The sequence below is a fragment of the Mytilus californianus genome, unplaced genomic scaffold, assembly GCF_021869535.1.
Source record: "Mytilus californianus isolate M0D057914Y unplaced genomic scaffold, xbMytCali1.0.p SCAF_3, whole genome shotgun sequence".
Lineage (NCBI taxonomy): Eukaryota > Metazoa > Mollusca > Bivalvia > Mytilida > Mytilidae > Mytilus > Mytilus californianus.
The window spans coordinates 28,344,161-28,370,531 of NW_026262679.1; the positions used below are offsets into that span (position 1 = coordinate 28,344,161).

At 33.9% G+C, this 26,371-nt stretch overlaps 2 protein-coding genes across 2 annotated transcripts in view; both read left to right on the forward strand.

The window, feature by feature from the left end:
* The first annotated feature begins 10,540 nt into the window (after positions 1-10,540).
* Positions 10,541-26,371, forward strand: part of LOC127734305 (histone-lysine N-methyltransferase NSD2-like) — a 35,887-nt gene continuing 20,056 nt past the window's right edge. Inside the window, exons 1-7 of the mRNA XM_052244129.1 lie at positions 10,541-10,594; positions 17,525-17,833; positions 18,194-18,715; positions 19,420-20,133; positions 20,432-20,547; positions 21,485-21,580; positions 26,236-26,286. Of these exons, the coding sequence (XP_052100089.1) occupies positions 17,533-17,833; positions 18,194-18,715; positions 19,420-20,133; positions 20,432-20,547; positions 21,485-21,580; positions 26,236-26,286 (1,800 nt within the window). The 5' untranslated portion in view covers positions 10,541-10,594; positions 17,525-17,532. The remainder of the gene's footprint in view (positions 10,595-17,524; positions 17,834-18,193; positions 18,716-19,419; positions 20,134-20,431; positions 20,548-21,484; positions 21,581-26,235; positions 26,287-26,371) is intronic.
* LOC127733435 (uncharacterized) lies at positions 13,361-14,143 on the forward strand. Its single transcript, XM_052242798.1, has one exon. The coding sequence runs from the start codon at positions 13,361-13,363 to the stop codon at positions 14,141-14,143; it is 783 nt and encodes a 260-aa protein (XP_052098758.1).

Genomic DNA, 26,371 nt, shown 5'->3' on the forward strand with positions numbered 1-26,371 from the left:
TTGTGTGAAATAATTTCCAGATCCTTGGTATAGTATACATTTAAAAGTTGATGGAAAAAAAGGAAAGGCAAGGAATTTTACAAAATAACGAATTTGGTCATGGATTGTTGCCATGGTAACACTTTTTATGTGAAAATTAGTTTTTATTTTCTGAACATCTTGTACCAGGAAAATTTAAGAACATTTATGATAATTTTTGATTTGCAGTAATATTTGAGCCAAATATGAGTCTTATTGCTCCTTCTTTTCAAACTGTTTACAAATTTATATAATGATGAATCTCCATTGATGCAATATTTAAAGATGAGAACCAGTGAACCAGTTAAAACCTGATGCTTGATGCTTGGCCTCCCCCTTTTTTATGCCCCCGCCGTAGCGGAGGGGGCATTAAGTTTTACCCTTATCCGTCTGTACGTCTGTACGTCTATCAGTCCGTCCGTCCGTCTGTACGTCCCAAAATTGGTTTCCGTTCTCTAACTTTAGTGTGCCTCAACCAAATGTTATGAAACTTATCCACAGTGCTTATTACCACAAAACACAGATCGAGTTTGAATTTTGGTGGCATCACTTTTACATTTCAAGAGTTATGCCCTTTACAAATGGAAAAATTGCTGCATTTTTCGTTTCCGTTCTATAACTTGAGTTTGCCTCAACCAAATGTTATGAAACTTATCCACAATGTTTATTTCCACAAAACACAGATCAAGTTTGATTTTTGGTGGTGTCACTTTTACCGTTCTAAAGTTATTCCCCTTTACAAATGGAAAAATTGCTGAAATATTAGTTTTTATACGTTTGTTAAAGGGACGTATTATGGTATACCGTTGACCGTCTGTCTGTCCGTCCATCTGTCTGTCGTCAACATGTTGGACATTAACTCAAAAAAGCTTAAACCAATATGCATGAAACTTTGGTGAATTGTTTATATCTATTGACTTGAGCTCCCTTTCATTTTTAATGAATTTCAGATTACAGTTTTGCGGTTTATTCATTAAAAAAGGGGGGATTTTCTAGTATTCCAACAATAACTCAAGAATGCTTTCACCAACTTGCAAGAAATTTTGGTGAATTGTTTATATCAATTGACATGAGCTCCCTTTTGGATTTTTATAAGTTTTAGATTTAACGTTTCCGAGTTACAGGGTTTTTATTCATAAAAAAAGGGGGATTTTCCAGTTTTTGGACAATAACTCAAAAATGCTTTCAGCAGTTCTCATGAAACTTTGGTGAATTATTTATAGCTATTGATGTAATCTCCCTATTGATTTTCATAAATTTCAAATATGACATTGAGAAGAAATTGAACTTTATTTGTTTATAGTCTGACAACAGATTTACTTACTAAGTATTGCGCAACAGCACAGTGTATTGCACAACAGCAAGAAATCTTTAATTGAATATAAATTCAATTCATATAACCAATTTCAAGTTCTTAGACTACATTTATTCAGAAACCTATAATTTGTCAAATATTTAATTACAATCCAAATTCAGACCTGTATCAAGCTTGAATATTGTGTCCATTTTTGCCCCAACTGTTCAGGGTTGGACCTCTGCAGGCGTATCCAGCTGCGCTCAGCGAAGCAGTTTATTGTTCTCTTACTTTAGTTTGCATCAACCAAATGTTATGAAACTTATGCACAATGCTAATTACCACAATACACAGATCAAGTTTGAATTTAGTTGGCGTCACTTTTACCGTTCTAGAGTTATGCCCCTTTACAAATCTCAAAATTGCTGAAATATTTGTTTCTGTTCTCTAACTTTAGTTTGCCTCAACCAAATGTTATGAAACTTGTGCACAATGCTAATTACCACAAAACACAGATAAAGATTGAATTTTGGTGGTGTCACTTCTACTGTTCTAGAGTTATGCCCCTTTAAAAATAGAAAAATTGCTGAATTTTTCGTTTCTGTTCTCTAATTTAAGCTTACATCAACTAATTATTATGAAACTTATAAACAATGCTTATTACCACAAAACTCAAATCAAGTTCAAATTTGGGTAGTGTCACTTTTACAGTTCTTGAGTTATGGCCCTTTATAACATTATATGCAAGCGGGGGCATCATCTATGTCCCATGGACACATTCCCCATTTATTTGTATATGATTTTTAATAAGTTTACATAAATATTTCCAACTCATTTTCCTTTATATAATGTGTTCTTGCTCTTATCCTCACAATCTAACTTTACCAGTAGTGTATACCTGCTTTTTTTTTATTCTTATTTTCCAATTTCACATAAAAGGGACAGTTCAAATTAACTTCTATTATTGTAAGATTGTTTAGATAAAGACAAGAGCACATTTAATAAAGGAAAATTCATTGAAATATGGAATGAATTTACTAGAAAATCTAATAAACACAACAAAAAAAATGAGAAGGGTATGCCCGAAGCATCTGTGTTTTAAACAACTCTTTAGGGGTGTTCTTGTGAAGGTCTAAAACAAGTGTTGTTACCTTCAAAAATAGAAAGGTTGACATTAGAGGTAAGCTATTAGAAATCAAATTGTGAATTATATTCGAGAACAGATAAAAGGAATTGAAACAAAACATGCATGTTCTTTAGATGGTGCTTACCATATGTTATTACTTTGGCCTATATTTGCTAGATAGATCAAAGTAAAAGAATCAGGCTTCTAGTAAAATCTAATTTTCTTCTGCCATTAAATAAATGTCATATCTAAATTGCAAGAAAAATCAAACAGAAGGTGTTTTTTTCAGCTTGCAATTTTAATAGAAAAAATGTCTGCTGCTTTTGGCTCTAGTTAAATGAGTTTCTGCAATGCATAATGTTCAAATTTTTTTCCTGTCCAGCACCCAACATGTCATTAATTATCACTGATTGGGAATGTACTGGTGCAATAGAATTAAACTATATTTATATTCAAATGTGCAGATTTTCTTAAAGAGCAAATAGTGTACCAGTTCCTTTTTTCCTTAATCATGTCAACTGCTGTCGTTGTCGTCGTCCGAAGACACATTTGGTTTCCTGACAATAACTTTAGTTTAAGTGAATGGATCTCTATGACATTTTACAAGAAGGTTCAATACCACGAAAGGAAGGTTGGGATTGATTTTGGGGGTTATGGTACCAACAGTTTAGGAATTAGGGGCCAAAAACAAGCATTTTTGTAGTTTCCGGACAATAACTTGTGTGTAAGTGTATGGATCTCTCTGAAATTGTACCACAAGGTTCCATATCACAAAGGGAAGACTGGGATTGAGTTTAGGGGTTATTGCCCGAAACATACAGGAATTGGGGGCAAAAAAGGGGCCAAAAACAAGCATTTTTGTAGTTTCCGGACAATAACTTGTGTGTAAGTGTATGGATCACTCTGAAATTGTACCACAAGGTTCCATATCACAAAGGGAAGACTGGGATTGAGTTTAGGGGTTATTGCCCGAAACATACAGGAATTGGGGGCAAAAAAGGGGCCAAAAACAAGCATTTTTCTAGTTTCCAGACAATAACTTTTGTTTTAGTGTATGGATCTCTCTTAAATTGTACTACAAGGTTCCTTATCACAAAGGAAAGGCTGGGATTGAGTTTGGGGGTAAGTACTCCAAGAGGGGATTCAAAAAGTTAGGGGTGGGGTTTTTTTTCAAATTTTTTTAGGGGGTTCATATTATTTTTTCTTTTAAATTTTTGAAATTTCAAATTTTTTGAAAAGTTCCAACAAGAAATCTTCAATTGCACAGTATTGTGCAATCCAAATTCAGACAGTATTAAGCTTGAATATTGTGTTCAACCTTACCCCAACTATTCAGGGTTCGACCTCTGCTGTCGTATCAGGCTGCGCTCAGCAAGCATTTTATTTTTAAAGTAGTTTAGTTTTAGTTGCACATCTAGTAAGGATGATCAAATCCATTGAGATTTATTAGAAGCAGGCACATGGTGGATTTATTTTGTTTTTTTAGAAATATTCAGTTTCTTGTCCAATTGGTTTTTGGTTTATAGTTAGCATATCTTTAAATTTCCACAAAGTATGTCATTAATCCTTTCGTATCTTTCAAAATCATTGCCTCTGCCACAGCGAGATAAAAGATGTCCTTGTGCCTGTGACATGGTTTGACATAACCTGTGAAAACATCAACTAATATAAATAGTTTTGCATAAACCCATTATTCTGTAGACAATGGAACTGTGCCTTTTACATATAGTTAGCTGTAGTACTACACATGAAGGGTTTCATGTGACATCATAAACAGCCCAAAAAGAACTGTCTTTCACAATATAAACATTATGCTGATTTCAGTGCTCATAGTAAATGTTTTTGGAATAACCTTCATCAGAAGGTACGCTTATTTTAAACAGTTTGTGAACCAAATATGTAAAACCAATAAGAGCATGAAAAACAAAACATGTCTAAACAGGACAGCTCTCAAGTCATAAACAGTTTAACAGGATAACCAAAGTCAAAGAGGTCAAACAGGACAGCCAAGGTCATAGAGGTTAAAAAGGTCAGCTCAAGTCATAGAGGTTAAACAGGTCAACCAAAGTCATAGAGGTTAAACAGGATAGCCAAGGTCATAGAGGTTGAAAAGGTCAGCTAAAGTCGTTTAGGTTAAACTTGACTGTAAAAGTCAGAGATAAAACAGGACAGCCAAAATCATAGAGGTTAAACAGGTCAGCTAAAGTCATTGAGGTTAAACAGGATAGCCAAAGTCATAGAGGTTAAACAGGACAGCCAAAGTCATAGAGGTAAAACAGGATAGCCAAGGTCCTAGAGATTAATCGGGACAGCCAAAGTCAAAGAGGCCAAACAGGACAGCCAGTTATAGAGGTTACCCAGGTCAGCCAAAGTCAAAGACGTTAAACAGGATAGCCAAGGTCATAGAGGTTAAAAAGGTCGACTAAAGTCATAGAGGTCAAACAGGATAGCCAAAGTCATAGAGGTTAAACAGGACAGCCAAATTCAGAGGCCAAGCAGGACAACCAAAATCATAGAGGTTAAACAGGTCACTAAAGTCATAGAGGTTAAACAAGATAGCCAAAGTCAGAGAGGTAAAACAGGATAGCCAAAGTCAGAGAGGTTAAACAGGATAGCCAAAGTCATAGAGGTTAAACATGACAGCCAAAATCATAGAGGTTAAACAGGATAGCCAAAGTCATAGAGGTTAAACAGGATAACCAAGGTCATAGAAGTTAAACAGGAAAACCAAAGTCATAGGTCAAACATGATAGCCAAGGTCATAGAGGTTTAACAGGTCAGCTCAAGTCATAGAGCTTTAACAGGATAGCCAAGGTCATAGAGGTAAAACAGGACAGCCTAAGTCATACGAGGTTAACTTAGCCTGTGGAAGTTGATTTTTAGCTTGAACAATGACACAATTTATAATAAAAAAGGATAATTTAAATCCTGCTAGTGTCCAAATACTGCTTATTTGTTGGTTGGTACTTTTTTAGCACAGATCCAGTAGAAGAAATATAAACTTGTTTCACTGGAAAAAGAGATATGGTGGCCTAAAAACCTACTTCTACAAAATTGTGTTGGTATAAGCAGGGACATATGTATTATAAGTCTCTGGTATGAGCAGAGAAGTGCTGTCGGTCTCGCTCATTTCATTGTCGGTGACATACTTTTAAAAAGTAAATCAGAAATAAGAGAATATGTAAAATTGTCATATTTCACACAGAACCAATATGTTTTCATTCATCCGATATTATACAATGGCTACATTGGTTTCTGAAATGCGAATCTCTGAACTTTGAGCTAATCAGAACCCATTTTTTGGGATGCGAGGACCACGAATCTGGTAGAACACCCATAACCAATGTCCATTATGTTTACGTATAGTTTTATTAATTGAGATTGCTGACTGATGCATTTAATATGTAAGATATGTTTACAGTGTCAGCGAGCCTGCGGATCCAAATGTCCAAAATGGGGACCCCTAGAAGGCCAACGTTTGGAGTGATACTTGTAACAATTCTATGTATTTATCATATATGCCGCTCCATAAGAGGTCCCGGGCCCCTCCCCTTTTTTCCCCTAAATCCGCCTCTGCTAACATGCAAGTAAAAAGCTTCTGGAAAGATTTGTTTTAGTTAAAATTGAACAGTCTGAGCAGTTACTTGATTCAGATAAAGTTAGTTTGCAGTTTGCCTACAAGTTTCAGAAAGAAGTCTTCAAGAGTTAAAAAAAATATAAGTCTGAGAAATACCAGAGACTTGTATGTCACTGGAGATATACTAAATGTAAATGGCTTGCTAAAACAAACCTAATGTAATACCATAACGTTCTAAAAGACACTACCACAATCATAAAATGAAATACTACCAGGCTGGTGCTAAGTACACTCAGCTTTAATGTTTGGAAGAGAGAGAAATAAAAGGAATGTACAATGTCATCAAGTCAAGAAGATCTGGATTGCACTTATGACACATGTCTCACTTCGAGCAAACAGCGACAAATGCAGCAATTAATATAATTCTACAAATTACTGTAACATATTTATAGCTAGGTCGTAGCCATATTAGATATAACGAAAATGAAAGAAATGGGCTATTAATGCGTTTTTTTAACAAAAATCGACTTTTCAAAATACAAATGCTAAATACTAATCTGTCAAATAGAAAGTTTGAAAATATATTTTGGAGTTTAGCGTGACATCCATCATTTTTATTGAACTAGTTCACATTTTTGTTTAGGGGCCAGCAGCAGTCCGCCTCCGGGTGAGGGATTTTCTCGCTGTGTTGAAGACCCATTAGTGTCTGCTCTTTGGTCGGGTTGTTGTCTCTTTGACACATTCCTCATTTCCATTTTCAATTTTATTGAGTTGTACGTCAAGAACATATATGCGAGTAGTATAATACCATTGCAATTTTCATGTAGATAGTATGGCCAATTTTCCGTGTAGTAATTTTGAAAAAAAGGAAATCCCAATCTAATTAAAATTCATGTCAATAGTAACTCGCATGCTCGTATTGCATGCACACGTATAAAAATTGCGGTTTTTATCCAACGCAATCATAGGTTTGAACGTTGTTTTCAATTTAGACTTGTATGTTTACGGTATACCATCTTTTCCGCAAGTTTATTGTTTTCTGTTTAGTATTAAATTGATAGTAAAGATCCATTTTGTTACATCTGGTGATCCGTTTATTTTGGCAATCGCCATGGTAGTCAGCAGTGTTTAAGAACATCCGTTGTTCGACCTGCTAGTCAAATGCGTTTTGTTAAAATATACTTTTTCACGTTTTTGTCTTTTGGAAAATGTTGTTTGTGCTGTATTTAGACCCCTCTACCAAGAAATTTGTTTATAACAATAACGAAATCAGAGATTTTAATCAGATTGAAGAAAACCCCATCAAACTAGAGAAAAGTCATTCAACTGTTCAAGTGAAAAAAATCAATAATAAACTTACTCTTATAAGCCAAAATTTCTCACTCGTGGACTACTTCAAAAACTAAACCACCAAGAACGGTATTTCTTGATGATATTATGATGATACAGGGTCGGATTCGGGAATTTTGAAAGGAGCTCGGGTCGTAATTCCATAAAACTGAAACATAATTTGGACTATTTTATGCTCATTCGGTATTCAAGAGCTTGAAGCTGCTAGTCATTCAGACTTTATAAAGCGTCACCTGTGTCTGAGCAGAAAGTTGACGAACCAGAGATATGTCAAAGAACGTCTCGTCCTTTTTCTTCACAAGGAAATGCCTGTACCAAGTCAGGAATATGACAGTTGTTTTCCATTTGTTTGATGTTTCAGCTTTTGATTTTGCCATTTGACAAAGGAATTTTCCTTCGGTATTTTTGCTATTTTACTTTTTACTTGCAAATTTCTGAATTTAAGTATATGAAAGATCACAGTTTCGAATTAGAATTAGGTCGATATAATGTCCATTTTTATCAATTATTATTTCGAATGATCATAAAAATGATTATGTTTTTGTCATATTGTATAAATATGTTGTGTAGTATCACTTAACCCGTTTAAGCTTTTTTTCTTTTATGCAATAAATTATCGACAATTTCAGAAAAAGCTGTTGATGTAGCATTTAGTATGAGAAATTGTACATTTTTAATGTGATTAAAAAAAAATTAAATTCCAAGATACACATGTTATTTTGTTTGGTACAAGTACATTAAAACTGTGTACGGCCGTATTTTTTTTACCCGACTAGAAAAGAAATCATCGTTCTTAATACATGAATATGCAGCAGAACTCCAAACTGAAATAAAAAAGAAAAGTAACGTTTTGTCTTTGATTAATGATTTTTTTATAAGTTGTTATTGGCTTGGAACTAGCTTCCAGTTGTTATTGGCTTGGAACTAGCTTCCAGTAAATGCAAGTACTCACAGATAGGTTCTTTGTGTCTTTGGTGTTTATGTTACTTGATTATTTTGCTTTGTTTCGATCTGATGAGTCCAGTCCTTTTCAATTAATTTTTATAGTTTGTTGTTCATTGTTGTGCTATTACACCACTGCCCAGGTTAAAGTGAGGAGAGGGCGGGAGCCCGCAAACACGTTTAACCCCGCCATATTATGTATGTACCTGTCCCAAGTCTAGAGTCTGTAATGCAGTGGCTGTCGTTTAATGTTACTGTATATCATATTTGTTTTTCGCTTATTGTTTTGAACATTAATCAGGCCGTTGTTTTTCTCATTTAAACTGCTATACATTTAATTTGTCGGAGCCTTTTATAGCTTGCTAAGAGGTATATATGGATTTTGTTTATATTAATTTTAATGACCGTACACCTATAGTTGCTAACATCTACGTCATTTGTTCTCGGTGGATAGATGTCTCATTGGCAATCATATACCGTATCTACTTATTATATATATATCTATGTTCTTTCTTAGATCCGTTTGTATTCCAAATTAAACTACTTTTTAAGAGAATTGCCATTGAAATGGATTAACATATTATCCTTGTGATGTCTTTATACATAAATGTTCTATAATGATAACTATAATGATAATGTCTTAAACGAGGATTTGCATAGCCAGAGCATACCAAGGATCTCGGAATATTAAGTCCAGAGACATATGTGTATATGCTACAATGAATTTGTACATAATCCCTGATTTTCCAGGGATTTTGCATAATTATTAATCACTAAAATAAAGTTAGTGATTATATATAATCCCTGAAAATGACCAGTGATTTTACATATATTCACTGAAAATTTTTACAAATTCCCTGGAATATTTTCAGGGATTATCCGCAATAATACAAAGATTCTTCTCTGTTTGGTTCAAATACAGACAAATAAATCATATGTGTAACCTATCTATGGTTTAAGTGGACAGTTTTTATGCATTCCCTGTCCATTTATGAAATCTTATCAAAGTGAACAGTCAGTTTTTTCTGGTGATATTCTATTTAACTGTGCCGTTAAACCACATAAACTCATAAACAAATAAGTTTTTTTTTTAATTGAACTAAATAACACCAGCATAAATGCACAGACCATGTAATTTGCTGTACTACAAAGGGGATGAAAGTTAACGAACAAGGAATTCGAATTAAGCAAAGAAATGCAGCTAAACGTTCAGAAACACAAACAGAGCACATGCTTGACAGATTGAGCACAATTTTAGAGGTGGCTGTGATATCGATTCCGTATGTTGATCGTGGAAAGGGAGACCCCAAAAGCATAATGGCCATCGTTCATAAAAGGGCTGAAAAGGATATTGCCTAACTACGAAACGTGAAATTATGCTCAGATAATACTCAAGGAATCAATTTGAGGTGTCTGATTGACCTTTTTAGCACCTTCCGATGTTTCTAATGAACACTTCATTTTTCTTCAAAGTGCAGTAAAATCAGATTCAATATTTGAAGGCTAAGGGTTTTTGTTTTTTTTTTGTTGTTGCGAAAATTGAGGATAAGCAGAGCAAATACTCAATAGTAAAGAGTCTGGATAACCCCTAATCAGAGGCGGATTTAGGGGGGGCCCGGGCCCCCCTTTTGTGGGAAAAAATTGGTTGATTATATAGGGAATCACTAAAGCATTACTGGAGCGGGCCCCCTCTTAGGCAGTCAATGGGCCCATTCTTATGAAAATTTCTAGATCCGCCACTGCTAATTTTACAAATTCACTGTAACTTATATATGTCTCTGGTAAGTCTTATACCAAAGACATAATATAATATATTGTATTACATGTCTCTGATCTTTAAGTACTATACAAATCCTTGTTAAGTGGTTTTAATAAAATTTATACCAATTAGGCTCATTACTATCTGGGACTAATCTGAAACTTCTGTAACACAGTGTTGATAGTAGTCTCAGGACTCAGTAATATTAATATTGGAACATGACTTTGATTTGATTTTTATTTAAAAATTGAATCCATAATTTCGGCATGCATCGTTTTCATACACTTTCGTTTCAGAATTCAAAATTATTTTAGTTGTAATTTAATAGAAGTTTTCGTCTATTACCCCAAAAACTAAATAATGTCCTCAAAGCACCTGTTAAAGTTTTCGCGCAAAAATGCATTTAAAGATTTCGACGGAATTGTCCGAATAAATTTTGACCAATCAGATTTTGTCTATTTCCCGCCGTATTTTGCCGACAGGAAGCCGAATCGGTCATGGTGTCTTCCGGTGAAACCAACATTGGAAGTAAAAATCATTTATTGTTGAACCTATGTAGTAACATTAAGTTTGAAATCAACTGTGACAGCTACTTTTCAATTGTTTCAGTATCACACAACACATGATTGTCGAACAAGCGAGATTTGTAACGAATTATTACCCTTTTTGTTTTGCATTTGTTGCACAGTTTCACCATTTTTACAAATTTTAGTATTATGATACTTTGCATGCAATTTTTCTTGATGATGCCTTCAGATGAAGTTCAGATGTTTAAGTATGTTCAATCTGTACTGACAGGACAGTTCAAAGAATAGATGGTTTGAAGCTGAAGTTTCATTTGAAAAGATTTGTTGTCCTTTTTAAATTCAAAGTACACATATTTGTTGTGAGCCTTTCAGTGAAAAGTTCATCTGTCTAGAGATTAAATGAAAATTGTTGGGGTAGTTTTCCAAGTTATCGTCTTAAACATTCAATGTTCATGAGTAAAGTGCACAAACAGTCATCATGATAATGTATTTTGCTGCCTATCACTGATTATTATCCAAAATTGTACTTCATTAACTCAACAACAAAATCAAGGATTTAGGGCTGTTGGGGGTCATACTGAACAGAGTCTGTAGAAGTCTGGTCGTCTTTTAATTGGTTTATTAAATAACAATAAAATATAGTTTATGATGTATTATTTTATTAATATGAATCTTTTTGTCAATTGATTACTGTAACGGTGACTTTTGATATATATATTCACTGAACATGGACGTCCCCATCTCTGGAATTAGCGACCATGGAGTGTTGGTGCAGTTTTGTTGTTTAAAACCAGTATTTCATATATAGATATGTGTTTTAATATATTGCTTTTATGTGATTGTAGTGTCTAAAGTTTTGTGTTTTATATTTTACTGGTTAAATTCACTTGCAGAGAAGTTTATAGTTACAGGACCGTGAATGATTATTATGTTTGACAATATGGTCGACATAGACTACATGTATGGAAGAGTCTAGATAAAAAACACCTATTTTTTACCAGTAAAAATTTCCATAAAACATATAAAATGCTTAATACAAGATTTTTTGAAAGAAAATTGTTTCAAAATTGATATGAAAATTTAGTAAATTGTACTTGGGCATTACCATAGATATAATGTATATCAATATTCATTTGTCATATGCCACCAGTATTTTGAATATATATGCGTTTTGCAAGCGGTTTGTCAAAACTATCCGAAACGAAAATAAAGAGACAAGAAAGTTCTGCAATTTCTAGATCATTATGTCTCAATTTAGCATTTAACAATTTAATACATTTGTAATCAAGTAATCTGCATGTCAACTTTAAGATAAAACTCTAATAAATATCAATGGAATATCAATAGGTTGCATAATGTAAAGGTGGAAACCCCTTGGATTTAAATATTATTGACCCATACTCCAGAAAATATCAGTCACAGATTTCACTGTTTTATGACAAAATATTTACTGAAGCTCTGTAAATAAAATACACATACAAACTAAACAAGCTTTTACTAAAAGAATATTCAATCCAAATGGACCCCCCAAGTTAGAAAAAGGATCAGCTGGGAAGTCCAACTTTGCTATCAAGTTTGTTTTCCAAAGTGACGGATTATGTCAATCTATGCCCTATTTCTTGGTAAACCAATAAACTTGCAGAATTTATATCAATAGGAAACTGAAAGTAACCAATAAAATAACACACAGACTAATGTAATTCAATTAAGATAATTTATCATACAATATAATATTAGATCAATAATGAACAAACATTTCACTGGATTATTCGTGAATTATTCTTAGTTTGAAATCTTACCATTCAAGGCAGGGCTTAAAATTAGTGGTCGCCCACTCAACGTGTGTTTTTTGATGTGGGCTAATAAATATGTTCACTTCAATATTTCCACTTACCTGCCTCCTTAACTAATTGCAATATCCCTCTACTTCCCCATACGTTCGTCGAGTTTTTTATTATAAATACGGTAATACCTCCAGTTATCTCCCTTGCGTAACTCTTCAGTTTCTCTTGGCGGACGCCATTAGAGCACATGCATTGCTTTCCCCATACGTTTATTTGGATAATAAGAATTTGAATCGTAAGATGGAGAAACAGGAAGATAAAGTTTAAGAAGTGTGTAAGGTGTCCCGACAAGATGAACACTCTGGATGAGCACAATGAATGTTACAAACATCGTATTTGTAACGAGTCATTCCCATGTAAAATTTTCAAAAATTGGTCAAAGGAGCATCAGAGTTTGATCATGAAAATGATGGAAAAAAGTGTTCTGAAGACAATTAAATTGAATAAACTGTCTCAACCCGCCTGTGTAGACAGGTTGACAGATTTCAAAGACATAAGTCCACCTGTGGAGGCGGCAGTCAGAGCTTCAAATGAAGACACTGTCACTGAAAATACACCTGACAACAGCACCTGTATGGTCGATATTTCGGCCATTGTACAAGAACAGGTACAATTACAAATACAAAACTTATTCAAAAATCAATGCTAATGTTCTTGAAGTTCAACCTCCTGGAAAGCCTAGTTCTGCAACTTTGCAAAACCAAAGGCCACATTTTGACAAATTCAAAAGCTATGATGATCAGATGTCTTTAATGATGAATGTTGATCAAGATCAGGTTTCTTATCTTGATCCAGAAGAAAAGATTGATGATGGGTCTGCATCGCCACGATCTAGTCAAATGTTAACATGCACCCCAGTCGAGGTACCACAAGGGGCACCTTGTGCTTCTGATCCAATTGAGTGGGTTTCATTTATTCATAAAATGGCAACAGTTCTCAATATAGAACCTGAATCTTCAGAGGCTCAAGATCAGGAACGTCTTTCTTTTGTTTTGGCAAGATTAAAACCTGACAAGAATGATAAAAAATCAGCAATTAAATTACCTTTGGAAGGTACAATTATTGACATGGTAAAATCTGTAGAAAAGGAAGCTATCTCTGGTCATTTGAAAAACAGAGCTGTTCGTGGCAGGGATGATGAGGCTTTCATGGTTAAGAAAGATGATTTTAATGCTTTCTGTAGTCCTAAGTTAGATGACAATATTGAGGAAGTGCTAGCTATTGGTCATATAGGCAATTCTGTTAGATCTGGAGTTAATATTCCACCTTTTCACAGAGAATTAGATAATGATTTTCGTCGTATGGACAATTCTGCCAGGGCACTTTTTAGAGCAGTTTCATATGGTACTATGATTTCTGCCTTTTTGGATGAGGCAACTTGTGAAGATGATAGGATTGAAGGACGTAAAGCATTAATTAATTGCTTTAGAAGTATGGCTGATTTATCAGGCAGAATCATGGCAAATTCAGTATTAAGTAGAAGGAAACTTTTTCTGAAAAATGTTGACTTCATTTGCAAGTCCACAGAAAAGAAGTTGTTAAAGTTGCCCGTTTTTGGCAGTCAACTTTTTAATGGACAATACTTTGACACATTGCATACATCAGCAGAGAATTTACGGGATGCTAAAGAGACCCAGAATGTTTATATTAATGCTGGTAGTTATTGCAAGAACTTTAACAAGTCTAGAGATGATGACATCTTGTAGGTTATTTTTGTAAATTTTCTTTCGTCCACCACTGAAATATTTACAAATCATGGATCAGAAACACACAGACTATAAACAAAATCCGTATTCTAACGATAATAAATACAGACACATGAATGACACAGTTGACAGAAGAATTATGATTACAAAAGTGAAAAATACGCATTCCACATGCATAAACAGACATTTGGTTGGATCCCCTTAATTAAATGTCTATATATCAGTGCAAATGCATTGTTTCAGTTGCTTAAATTATTCAATTCAATTCAAATCTTTATTGTCATCACACTACATTTCATAGCTTGTGACACAACACTACAAAATGAAAACAAACAATATCAACAGGACCATTTATATACATAATGAAAGTAAATATTTCAAGAGATCCCTGTCCTCAGTTCTATGGACTTATTTTAAAAAAGGAAACTTAGCCTATGTGTCCCAAAATTTGTATTGAGAATCATGATTTCCATAAATTTTGTGGGCTATTAAGATTTACTGTAGGCCCCAAAACCTATTTTGCTAGGGGCCCACATGGCTCCTTGAAAAATAAATAAAGTTCAAACCCTGCAAGAAAGGATAACTCGGATTTGAAAGCCTGTAATGAACTTTGGCAAATTTATCAAAAGTATGCATCTCTAATTAATTAAACATTCTCAGGCTTGAGCAATAATAAAAACTAATTAAGTCCAACATGATTACTTCATTCCTATAGTTTTAAATTAACTTGCCTATACTACACACCAGAAGTTTATATTCAAAACATCTCTGTTTATCTATATTATAACAACGATCATGTATCAAAATACGTTCACAACTTTGATAAAAGTGGACCATGAATAAATTCCTTGTGTCTTATACTAATGGGTTGATATTTTCAGTATTTTATCTAGATAAATAAAGGATTGCTTGAGTTTTCATATTTTTTCTATTGGCTGTCTACCAAGTTCAGCTTTAACCCCTGATTTAGAAAATGTCTTTTTGGTACCAAAAACTTGTATATTTACAGAAATTACAGTGGCGTAGCTTGCATGTATGCTCAGATGCTCAAGCATCCACATCATTTTGACAAAAAAAAATGTGTTTGCAGCAGTTAAACTTTTAACTGCTTGAAATTCGGAGGTATAAAAATTTAACAAGGGTCAGGATATGAGGATACAGTCCATTCTTTTCCGAAGCAGTATAAGTGGTCTTTCATTAAGGATAATTTAGTTTTTGTAAACAATTTGGATAAATCGCAGAAAAGTGTTCTCAATTTTTTTTGTAAAAAGTCTACATCGTCGGCTCCAGCAAGCGCAGAGGATGATGATACGCAGACCCGCAGACATGTTTCAACTGAAATTGAGCCTAGCGGAGCAATGGCTTCTACATCTGACTAGTAACGTTACTAACAACTAAACCACCATATCGTTTCCTTCACATGCAAGACGACATGATAAAAAATCAATTTGTAATAGAGTGTGATCATTCCTAGGCGTATAAATTCCTGTTTCTATCTAGGTACAAATATTAATTTTATTTTCAATTAAAGAACAAAGTTCTAATGTCCCCCGCATTGCTCATATTTTATCTATCCAAGGAACAAGGGCAATAACTGAAAAAAACATTTTTTTCCTTTTAATTTTAATTCTAATATCTTAAGAGAAATAAAATCTTCAGAGCAAATGCAATGGGATTTCCATTATAATTTATATTTCAAAGGGTCATAAAAATATCTGATGACTTATCTTCGAAAGTGTCAAAGACATTGCTGATGATATAAGTTTCATAAAAATCTTACAAGAATTAGAGAGTGCTAACAAGACCAGATGGACGCCCGGTATTTCCATGTCTCCTGCAACGCATTAAGCCAAGTTATCAAAATCTCCATGGGGAGACTCAAATTCCTGGAAAGGGGGGTCAGTTCAGTTCCTATATTCGGGAGTTCCTTATACAGAAGTGCCACTGTAATGGGTCCATTTTTGAGATGTCAAATATAAGATTAGGTTGGAAACTTTTACATCAAATATTTATGAATTGAATGATGGTAGTTTCAAGAAAACAATAAAATACAGTTGGAAATATAATAATATGAATTGGTGGGTATTTTGAAATTAAACAAAAATCTAACAAGTGTCTGATTCTGGTGGAGTACATGTGCTTACAGGAAAAATGTCTGAAAAAAAATAATTTTCTACAAAAAATGGTCCAAAAAATGTTTGCCTCGCTCCGCTCGCAGACAGTTTGGCATCCACATCATTTCAACCCTGGCTACGCCACTGAATTAACATTACAGTCATTAATTGACTTTATAAAAAGATTCATATTAATAAAATAACACATTATAAACAATATTTTATTATTCTTAACACAAATAAACGAATCTTAAGCCTCCAAACTCTACCAGACTGAAACAGAAGTCTATGTACAGACTGTTTAGTATGACTGGTTCTGTTGTAGTCTAAATATTTATGACATCTTGAAAGGCTTTTTTAATTTTTTACTGTGACGCCTTCCTATGATGTCATAAGGACAAAGTTATTTTTTCCCCTGGACTTGGAGAGGAAATTTTGTTCTCAATTTTGAGGCCATATTTGTCATGAAATTTTCAGTGACAGCTAGAAATGTTTGAATATATAACAATTTTTACCTTTTGTGTGCTTGTTGGTGCAAAGTATTGCCAGAAATATCCTAAAAGTGATGATGTTACAATTCCATCCGACATGATGATGACTTACTTCTCTTTGTTAAATGGTGTCCCAGATTTCCCAAGATCCTTCACTTTCGGAGAGTTTAAAATAAATTTACAATCAGACTCTTGATGGACCTAAATTTCTGGATTATATAAATGGAACATTTTAAAATTGTTAAAAGTTTTCTGTTTAGAAATGGATCATTCTATAATGACAGCAGAAATGTCCTGTTCCCATGATAATTGGGTACATTTGTATAGTTCATACTAATATTTTTTTTCTAATTTGGGTCTCTTTGACATGTTTGAAGTCTTAGCATTGGATCAATCTATTATGACAGCAAAAATGTCCTATTACCGTGATAATTGGGTACATTTGTACAGTTCATAGTAATATTTTTGTATTCTGAGTGTCTTGAGGTCAAAGTTTTATTTGCCTGTTTGCAGAATGTCATTTTAAGTCTGTTGAGTGCATGAGGAAAGGCTGCAAACAAGATTGGTCCTTTTGTTGTTTATGCATTAGTAGAGCTGTGTAATTTGAGGAGCATCTGTTGCATAACTAACTTAGTCAGTGTTTTACTTGTTTTGCAGTCAAGGCAAATTTTGACAGCTATATTGAACGATTGGGGACAAAATGGTAGCTTTGCTATATTGTATAACTAATTTTAATCACTTATCTATTTCTTCAGTTAATGTATTATCTGTTGTAGGATGAAGTATGGACAGTGAGTCTGCTGCGGTACCTAACCATCAAGCAATATCTCCTTCCTCTCCTACAAAAAATCCAGCCATGAATGGAACCTCACAAGCCCCGTCAGGCTTCCGCCATATTCTACCACAAATTCCTACCATGAATAGGAACCCTAAAATTGCTCAAAGTAAAGCTAGTGCTAAGAAGGAAGTAGCTAGTCCACCAGGAAGTGTTGGTTCTAAGTTGGTAGTGGAAGATGCTAGCAAGGTTGTTGCAATAGATGTAGATGTCAAACAAGAAATATCAGTCCAGAAGATGCCAGAGGAGGGTTAGTAGTATTGCTTAATACCCTGAGAAACTTATAAGAGTACATGTAAACTTAAAATCATTTTTATGTATATCTGAAGTGATTTGTTATTTTAGTTTTGGTACTATAACTATTTTTTAATAGTATTTAATCTAATTGCTTCATTTGAACATGCAGAAAAGAATTTAATTGCATCTTACCTTTCTGAAAAGCACAAAAATTAAACCCTGAAAACTACTTTTGTACTAGAAATCTTAAATTTTATAAGTCATGAAAATAATTCAGTATACCGTACCCTTTTTGAACTAAAAATAACAAACTATACCATATTCCTTAATGAGCTAGGAACGTCTTTGTTTGTAAATATATATCTTTTTTTAGGGGTGCCAAATGAAAATGAAGAGTCCGCAGAAAATGAGAAGCCAAAAGAATCTGACAAGTCTCCAACATTGAGTGCAGTATCTACCTTAGATCCAGATAAAAAACCTGAAGGAAAGTCAGATCAAAATCAGGATCTCAAAACACAAAAAAAATTGAAGTCATCATCAGAAAAATCAGAGCTTAAAGGTACAAAATCTCCGGAAAAGTCTGAACAGAGGCCACAGAATCCACCTGAAAAGAAAGTGGGAAGTTATAAAAATATTTTTGATGACAAGGTTGTTGAAGGTAAAAGACAACGCAAACCTAAAGTTATCGATGATGATTTGACTGGGTCACCTAAAACAGCTGTGAAAGCACCAGAAGTTAAACTTAAAAAACGAGAATCTTTAACAGTAGTAGAGGAGGAAAAACCAGTAGAATGGTTGGTTGGTGATTGCCTTTGGGGAAAAGTGGCAGGACATCCATGGTGGCCATGTATGGTATCTTTTGATCCCCACACTGGTATATATACAAAAATGCAAGGTAATTAGATATTAATAATATAGCATTCATATTTGATATAACTATAAGAGCAAGGTTTCAGTAGACCAAGTGAAATTGAAATATATGTATACTTTTGTTTAGTGACATGCATGTTTAGACAAGTATTATTTAAAGGGCATAAGCTTCACAGTTTTGTTTTTGTTTCAAACATTTATAGAACTGGAGTTGTGAAATAATATTTTGCTCTTCCTAGTCGTCTTGATTCAATTTTTCAAAATAAGGTCAAAAACATTGCTGATGTATTATTGGCTTGCAAGTCAATAATTCAACTCATTTGCACATTCATGGGCTAGGCATGTTTAGTTATTAAAAGAAAATAGTGTCAACATTGAAAAGTGAAACAAGGTAGCCACTGGGAAGAATCCTTTTGATGACTGATTCTGTCCACAAAATATCATTCTAATACAGGTTAAACGATGATTTACATATTTTTTCAATCAATGGCATGAATATCAAACAGATCTAGAAAATTCTTCATTATACGATTGCACGTGCTTGGAAAGAAGGGAAGTATAAAGTTTCAGAAATTTTTCACAAACTTTTCTAGGTGATCATGTGATTGTAATGTGTTATGAACTAGGTAACATGACCAATTAATTTTAGATTGCTCACTGTTCTTGTTGCCATGTGGACATCTTAATACATAAATATATACAGGTAAATTCAATACTTTTGTTTTATAGGGAAATCAAGGATGTATCACATGCAATATTTTGGTGATGAATGTGAAAGAGGATGGGTTTATAGCTCATCAGTGATGGAGTTTAAAGGGAAGAAAGATTATGATGAACATGTGAAACAAGCATTTGATAATGCGAAAAAGTCTGATCGTACTAGACTAGAAAAATTATATAAAACTTACCCTGGTAGATTAAAAGCCTGGAATATAGCAATACTGGAAGCTGAGTCTGCATTGCCATTGTCAAGAAATGAACGTAAACAGAAATATATATTTGATTATGAACAACCCAAACCTGTTGATGTACCCCCGGTCGCTGCTGAAGTGACCCCACTAAATGGAGATGTTGAATCAAGTTCTGAACAAAAAAAAGTGGATAAAAGTAAAAAGAGAATGTCATTACCTGTTAAAGAAAAAACTAAAGATTCTAAAGTACAAAAAAGAAAATTAAGTTTAGATGTTAACTCTCCTAATATTCCAAAACCAAAAAAGATGAAAGTATCTGAGGAGGAAACACCAGTAAAAACAGATACACCCAAAGTTCAACAAATTGAAGGATGTTTTGAAGTATTTTGTCAAAAAAATAAAGATACAATGATGGAAGAACATCCTAGTTTTACTGAAGAGATGCTTGCAGACCTAATGAAACAACAATGGTGTATGATGAGTCAAAAACAAAAGGCTCGATATAAATCAAAGTTTGCCTCTGATGAACCAGGTATGTAAATTGTGTAGTTTTTGCCATGCCTGTTGGATTGCCAGCAGAAAACTTTTTTTTTCTTTCTTGTCCTTGCTGAAAGGTGATATAGCCTGGTCTACAAAATAGATTGTACCATTTAAGAGTTGTGGTTCCTGGACAATGCCCTGTTATGCGGAAAATAAATTTAATAATTTTTAGGTTTAGCTGAATGACACAAGTATGCTTAAAATCATATGAGTTAGAACATAAGATTTATTGTCCATACATTTATATTTTATTGAACAGATGCCATTGATTGATATTTTAACTATTTAAGAACCTAAAAAGAAGCGTATGAGTAAACCAACAGCAAAAAAAATTGATATGGAAGAAATGGAAGAAGATGCACCTGAAGAGGAAGAAGTTGCAAAGAAGAAGAAATCTTCACAAAAGGTGAATACTGATTTAGTTTTTGGGTTATGTTTGCATTAAATGCAACTTTAGAGTCACAGGCTGGTTAGCTATTGTTTTGCCATCTTCTCTACCTATGTTTGTGTGAATCCACATTATGCAGTGAGGTGATAATTATTTAGGTTATATCAATGTCCATGTAGCAATTTATTGATGATTTAAAACAGATAAATTGATTTACCAATTGCTGTAAATGTGTATTACCATATTTATCAAGAAACCATTTTATTAAAAAAATTCACAAATTTTAGAAAAGTAGTGCATGGCACACAAATCTATCTCTTACCAATAATTATGAACTAAGGGAGACAACTCAATAAACAAAATTGTTAAAATTTGTTACTTTGCTCAAAATGTAATGTTTAATTTTAGGTTCACAATACTAAATAAAAGTAATATTTGTCCTTGAGTGCGAGTGAAAATTAATGACAATTGTATATAACATAACTATCCACTTAACTATTTAAGTGTAATGCATAGTTCATGTTGACTTTTTGTTTCAACTTGTAGGCATAGGGAATTAGAATACTGGTTTTTTTTGTGTGAACTTTGCTGATGAATTCATGTGTATTTAATTTTACTGAATTTCAAAAACATAGTAAATGGACTTGTCATAATTTGTTGATAATATGAAAAATATTTGGCTCTGGGCATTATTTGTTACCTTTTATCTTCCTTAAATGGTTTTCTGTATGGATCACTGAAGTTGTTTTAACAGTTTCACAGTTCAGTTGAGGTTATGTAAGGTAAACATGCATGTACAGTTTTATACAAAGACAAAAGATGGAATTTGTTATAGTTAAAAAAGATTTTTTTGTTGCCCTCATTTTACTGTATTAATTTTTTGAGAGTGTTTTGTACTCTAGTGTTAAAGAACAATGTTAAAATTTTAATTCTACCATATACATGTATGTTTTAGTCAACAGAACCAGAGGAGCAAGAAAAACCAGAGAAAGTTCCTAAGGTCAAACGTTCAAAATCTGTCAAAGAAACAAAGCCTGTTGTTAGTGATCAGGTACAACTTTATTTTAAGTTTAATCTATTTTTGTTAGGCAAGACATAAGATACTAATCAGATGGAGACAGCCTAAACTAATTGCATTAAGCTTAATGTTTTAAAAGGAAGAAAACCCAAATATTGTGCAATCTCGTTATATTTGGGCAAAGATGCATATAAGCTTCAAATACAATACAGTTATCTCTATTCTAATCCAAAATAAACAAATCATTCAATTTTAGTCGTTATTTCAGTGGAAAATTTTCATTAAACGAAAAGTCCGCGAAATGATATCTTCTTTGGCACCATAACTAGGTGACGTCATATGTATGCTTCCGGCATCAAACGTAAACACCAGGTGTTTTCTGCTTTCTTTTCCACTTCAAAATGTAATAAAAAGAAGATTTCTAGGTGCAAAATGTGAGTTTTTTGCTTATTATTGAAGAAATTACATGTGAATACATTCCGAAATTCAAAATGTCAGCTTCCTTAGTTACAGACAGGGAGATAGAGAATTTTAAGCTTATTGCCATCCAATCAGAAACATTGATTCAACATTATTGCATTAGAAACAGTAATCTCCCATTCCTAAAAAAGGAAGAGAAATTCATATGGGCAGTAAATAAGTAGACTAACATACCTAACAGCAATTTGAATACTAATTGTAATTTAAGAAATTTTTAATTATGTTTTCCGATCTATGCTTTTGTCTATGTCCATCCAGTATCAGTTTTAAGTGTTTGGTGGAGGTAGTTTACAATGAAGTTGTGGTAACATCAACTTTAAACTTAGTACACCAGAGCTCCAGATAAGAATTCACAAATTGGGGTTTTTACCCACCATTTTTTTATGTAATTGGGTGATCAAGTTTTTTAATTGCATTATCAATTCCAATTCACCCTTTAAGCAAATATCAAATTGGGTTTTTCACCACCAAGCTCCTTAATGTATTGGGTTTTTTCATCAACACAATATTGAATATTTAGGCATGTTATAATCACATTATATCAACCCCAGATGTGTTGCCATCTTAAATGTGTTTCTTTCTTTGTATATGTGCTTAGCTGTTTTATTTGATTATTCACTGACAAGCAATTGTATGTTTAATTTGTGTCCCGTTTTAAACCTTCTGTCAGTTTTGTATTTTCTCAAAACTTAATATGTAAACTGCAGCTGGTGTCACTATTTGGACAGTAACTAATTGCCTTTCTAGATCCCATATGATCACCCTACAGTTTATAGTTGGGGTAGGTGTGGCTAAGTGTTTAGATTTTTATGTAATATATGTGAAATTTAGGTGCTGTAAGAAAGTTTTGCCAGACCTTTCACCTTTTTGCCAGATCTACTTTTTAATAAAAAATAAAAAGTAGTTCCCAGATTTAAGATATACCCCAAAACCTTGAGATTTATAGGGTGGTTTAATGATGGAGACCACATTCAACTTAAATTTACAAATAATTCTGCAACATCAAGTAAATAAATGACAATGTTATACTGCACTTGCCAATAAGACAACTATCTTAAGCATCCAGAACAATTAGACCAAAACAAAGAAAGTGTCAAGCTGCATAATTTGACGTAAAAAACGGATATGTGTATTCATTCATCAACTAAAATGAAAAAAATAATATATAAACTGTTTTTGTTTAATTCAATTTACATAAATCTGGGTTAAGTTGTCCCTTATCAGAACTTTTGGTTTCCTATGCTTTCCAACTACATATCATGTCTTAATTGATGTGGCCTTTCACTTTTTCCAACTGATTTCGTTTTTGACGAAACCCCGTGTTTATGGTTCTATAGCAATGTTCTCGTTAAGGTACGCAAACACGCCCGTGCGTTCAATGGACGCTTCCTAAAATCACTAGCTGAGTCTTGTTATCATCATAACTTTCCCTCAGCTATCAAAAAGAAGCCGAAAACATGCTTCTATTCAATATTTTTATCGGACATTTATTTTCGTTTTAATTCATTGTATGTTATGATAAATCCAGAGCAATTCAAAAAAATATGACAGCATGTCACACGCTAATTGGATAAACGCCGAGAAGATCGAAATGTTTTCATAAACATGTGTACCTTTTGAGCAACGGAAAATTCCAACAGGGACCCATTACAGCTACTTGATGCAGGGCTCTATTTTAAGAACGAAAGGACATTTCCAATTATAAATATTATAAAAATAGATTTACGCGACGACTGTAATCAGATAAGGGTAAATAACGCAAACGATAGCGAATAAAAGCGTTAAGAACTCATGGTTTTGGCATATAATTGGGTTTTCCTTTGAATTAATTGGGTTATTGAACCCTGCAATGGGCAATTGCATTGGGTTTTTAATTATTTGTATTGCATGATCACGCAAATAGGCATCTTATCTGGAGCTCTGGTACACATTAAAAAATCATTATGCTGTGAACTTCAGAAATAATATGCCAAATTAGGGTTTTGATCCCAATAACACATTTTATTAAGTCTCCCAAACGAAGTTTGGGAAGACTTATTGGTTTTGCTCAGTTCTTATTATTATTATTATTATTCTTCTTCCTCTTCTTCTTCTTCCTCTTCCGCCGCTTTTAAATTTGAACTTGTCCGCACCCGTTCTCCAAAACCGCTTGTCAGATTAACTTAGGGTTTCACAATATGTTAGACTAACATGTCTAGTGGTGCAATCAGGGTTTTGTTTGTGCAATGGGGTTTATAAAGGGGTACTTTGGGGGGCAAACAGAAAGGAGGGTTTTACTATAGAACCCTATGGGATTTTATTTTAAAAATTTTTCAATTGATTATAAATTGAAAACCGTTTGTGATAGACACAATCTTTTTAATTGAAAATGTTCTAAATGATAAAGCACATTAAATGAAATACAGGGTTAGTCCCCAGGGGTCATCCCTGCCTTTTAAGAAAGTTCTAATATCTTGTAAGTGGTCAAGATCCCCACCCCTAAACCATATATATTCTGGTTTGTCATGCTAAGATGGTTTGAATGATATACAGGGTTAGTCCCCAGGGGTCATCCCGACCCCCTGCCATTTGAGAAAGGTCTAATATCTTGTAAATGGTCGAGATCCCCACCCCTAAACCATATATATTCTGGTTTGTCATGCTAAGATGGTTTGAATGATAAACAGGGTTAGTCCCCAGGGGTCACCCCGACCCCCTGCCATTTGAGAAAGTTCTAATATCTTGTAAATGGTCGAGATCCCCACCCCTAAACTATATATATTTTGGTTTGTCATGATAAAGCACATCAAATGAAATACAGGGCTAGTCCCCAGGGGTCACCCCCACCCCCTGCCATTTAAGAAAGTTCTAATATCTTGTAAGTGGTCGAGATCCCCACCCCTAAACCATATATATTCTGGTTTGTCATGTGAAGATGGTTTGAATGATATACAGGGTTAGTCTCCAGGGGTCATCCCGACCCCCTGCCATTTGAGAAAGTTCTAATATCTTGTAAATGGTCGAGATCCCCACCCCTAAACCATATATATTCTAGTTTGTCATGATAAAGCACATCAAATGAAATACAGGGCTAGTCCCAAGGTGTCACCCCCACCCCCTGCCATTTAAGAAAGTTCTAATATCTTGTAAGTGGTCGAGATCCCCACCCCTAAACCATATATATTCTGGTTTGTCATGTGAAGATGGTTTGAATGATATACAGGGTTAGTCCCCAGGGGTCACCCCCACCCCCTGCCATTTAAGAAAGTTCTAATATCTTGTAAGTGGTCAAGATCCCCACCCCTAAACCATATATATTCTTGTTTGTTATGCGAAGATGGTTTGAATGATATACAGGGTTAGTCCCCAGGGGTCATCCCGACCCCCTGCCTTTTGAGAAAGTTCTAATATCTTGTAAATGGTCTGGATCCCCACCCCTATACCATATATATTCCTGTTCATCATGTCTCGAACATTTGTATGACGTATAGGGTCAGTCCCCAGGGGTTCCCCCCACCCCCAATGTTCTAGTGTCTTGTAAATGGTCGAGATCCCCACCCCTAAACCATATATATTCCTGTTTGTCATGTCTTGAACATTTGAATGACGTATAGTGTCAGTCCCCAGGGGTTCCCCCCACCCCTAAACCATATATATTCTGGTTTGTCATGCCAAGATGATTTGAATGATATACAGGGTTAGTCCCCAGGCATCATTAATGCATATAACTTTACTGGACCAAACCAATTTTCACTGGACTTTGCCCAATGTCAGGCGACCCTGGGAATTACGAATTATGGGAGCTTCGTTTGGGAGACTTCGTAACAGCATCCTGTTACAATCATTTCTTGTTGAATATAGAAATATCTCACTATATTTTTTTCACTGAAAAAAGTACAATCAGGGCATAGTTTCCTATTGATACAGATTTTTGTTTGTATTGTACTTTGAAACTGGATTTAACAAAATAAAGTTTTGAAATAGCATTATTAGACAGCAAGATTATCAACCGTAGTCAAATACCATCTGTAAATAATAATTACTGAAAAGAGTACAGTACAAATAAAAACTAAATAATCAAATAAGATTTACCAAGATATAAAAAAGTTATAATAACATAATTATTTTAAAAAATCACAAACTTGCTTTTCTGAGTTTCATCCATATTAATACAAGAGAGTATCTTTCTTTTGGGAACAGATAACACGTATTCTGATGCTATATTTTAGGTTGAGCCAATGGAAACAGAAGAAACTGTTGAACCAAGTGAAGAGGATCAGGTACTTATTTACATTCATTCAAATAGATATTTTGCTTTGATAAACCTATATACATTATCCTATTACAAGTGGGTTTACTGTAGAT

What these genes read in the sequence shown, in the direction of transcription:
- LOC127733435 (XM_052242798.1), top strand. Translation starts at nt 13,361, where the DNA reads ATGGCAACAGTTCTCAATATAGAACCTGAATCTTCAGAGGCTCAAGAT.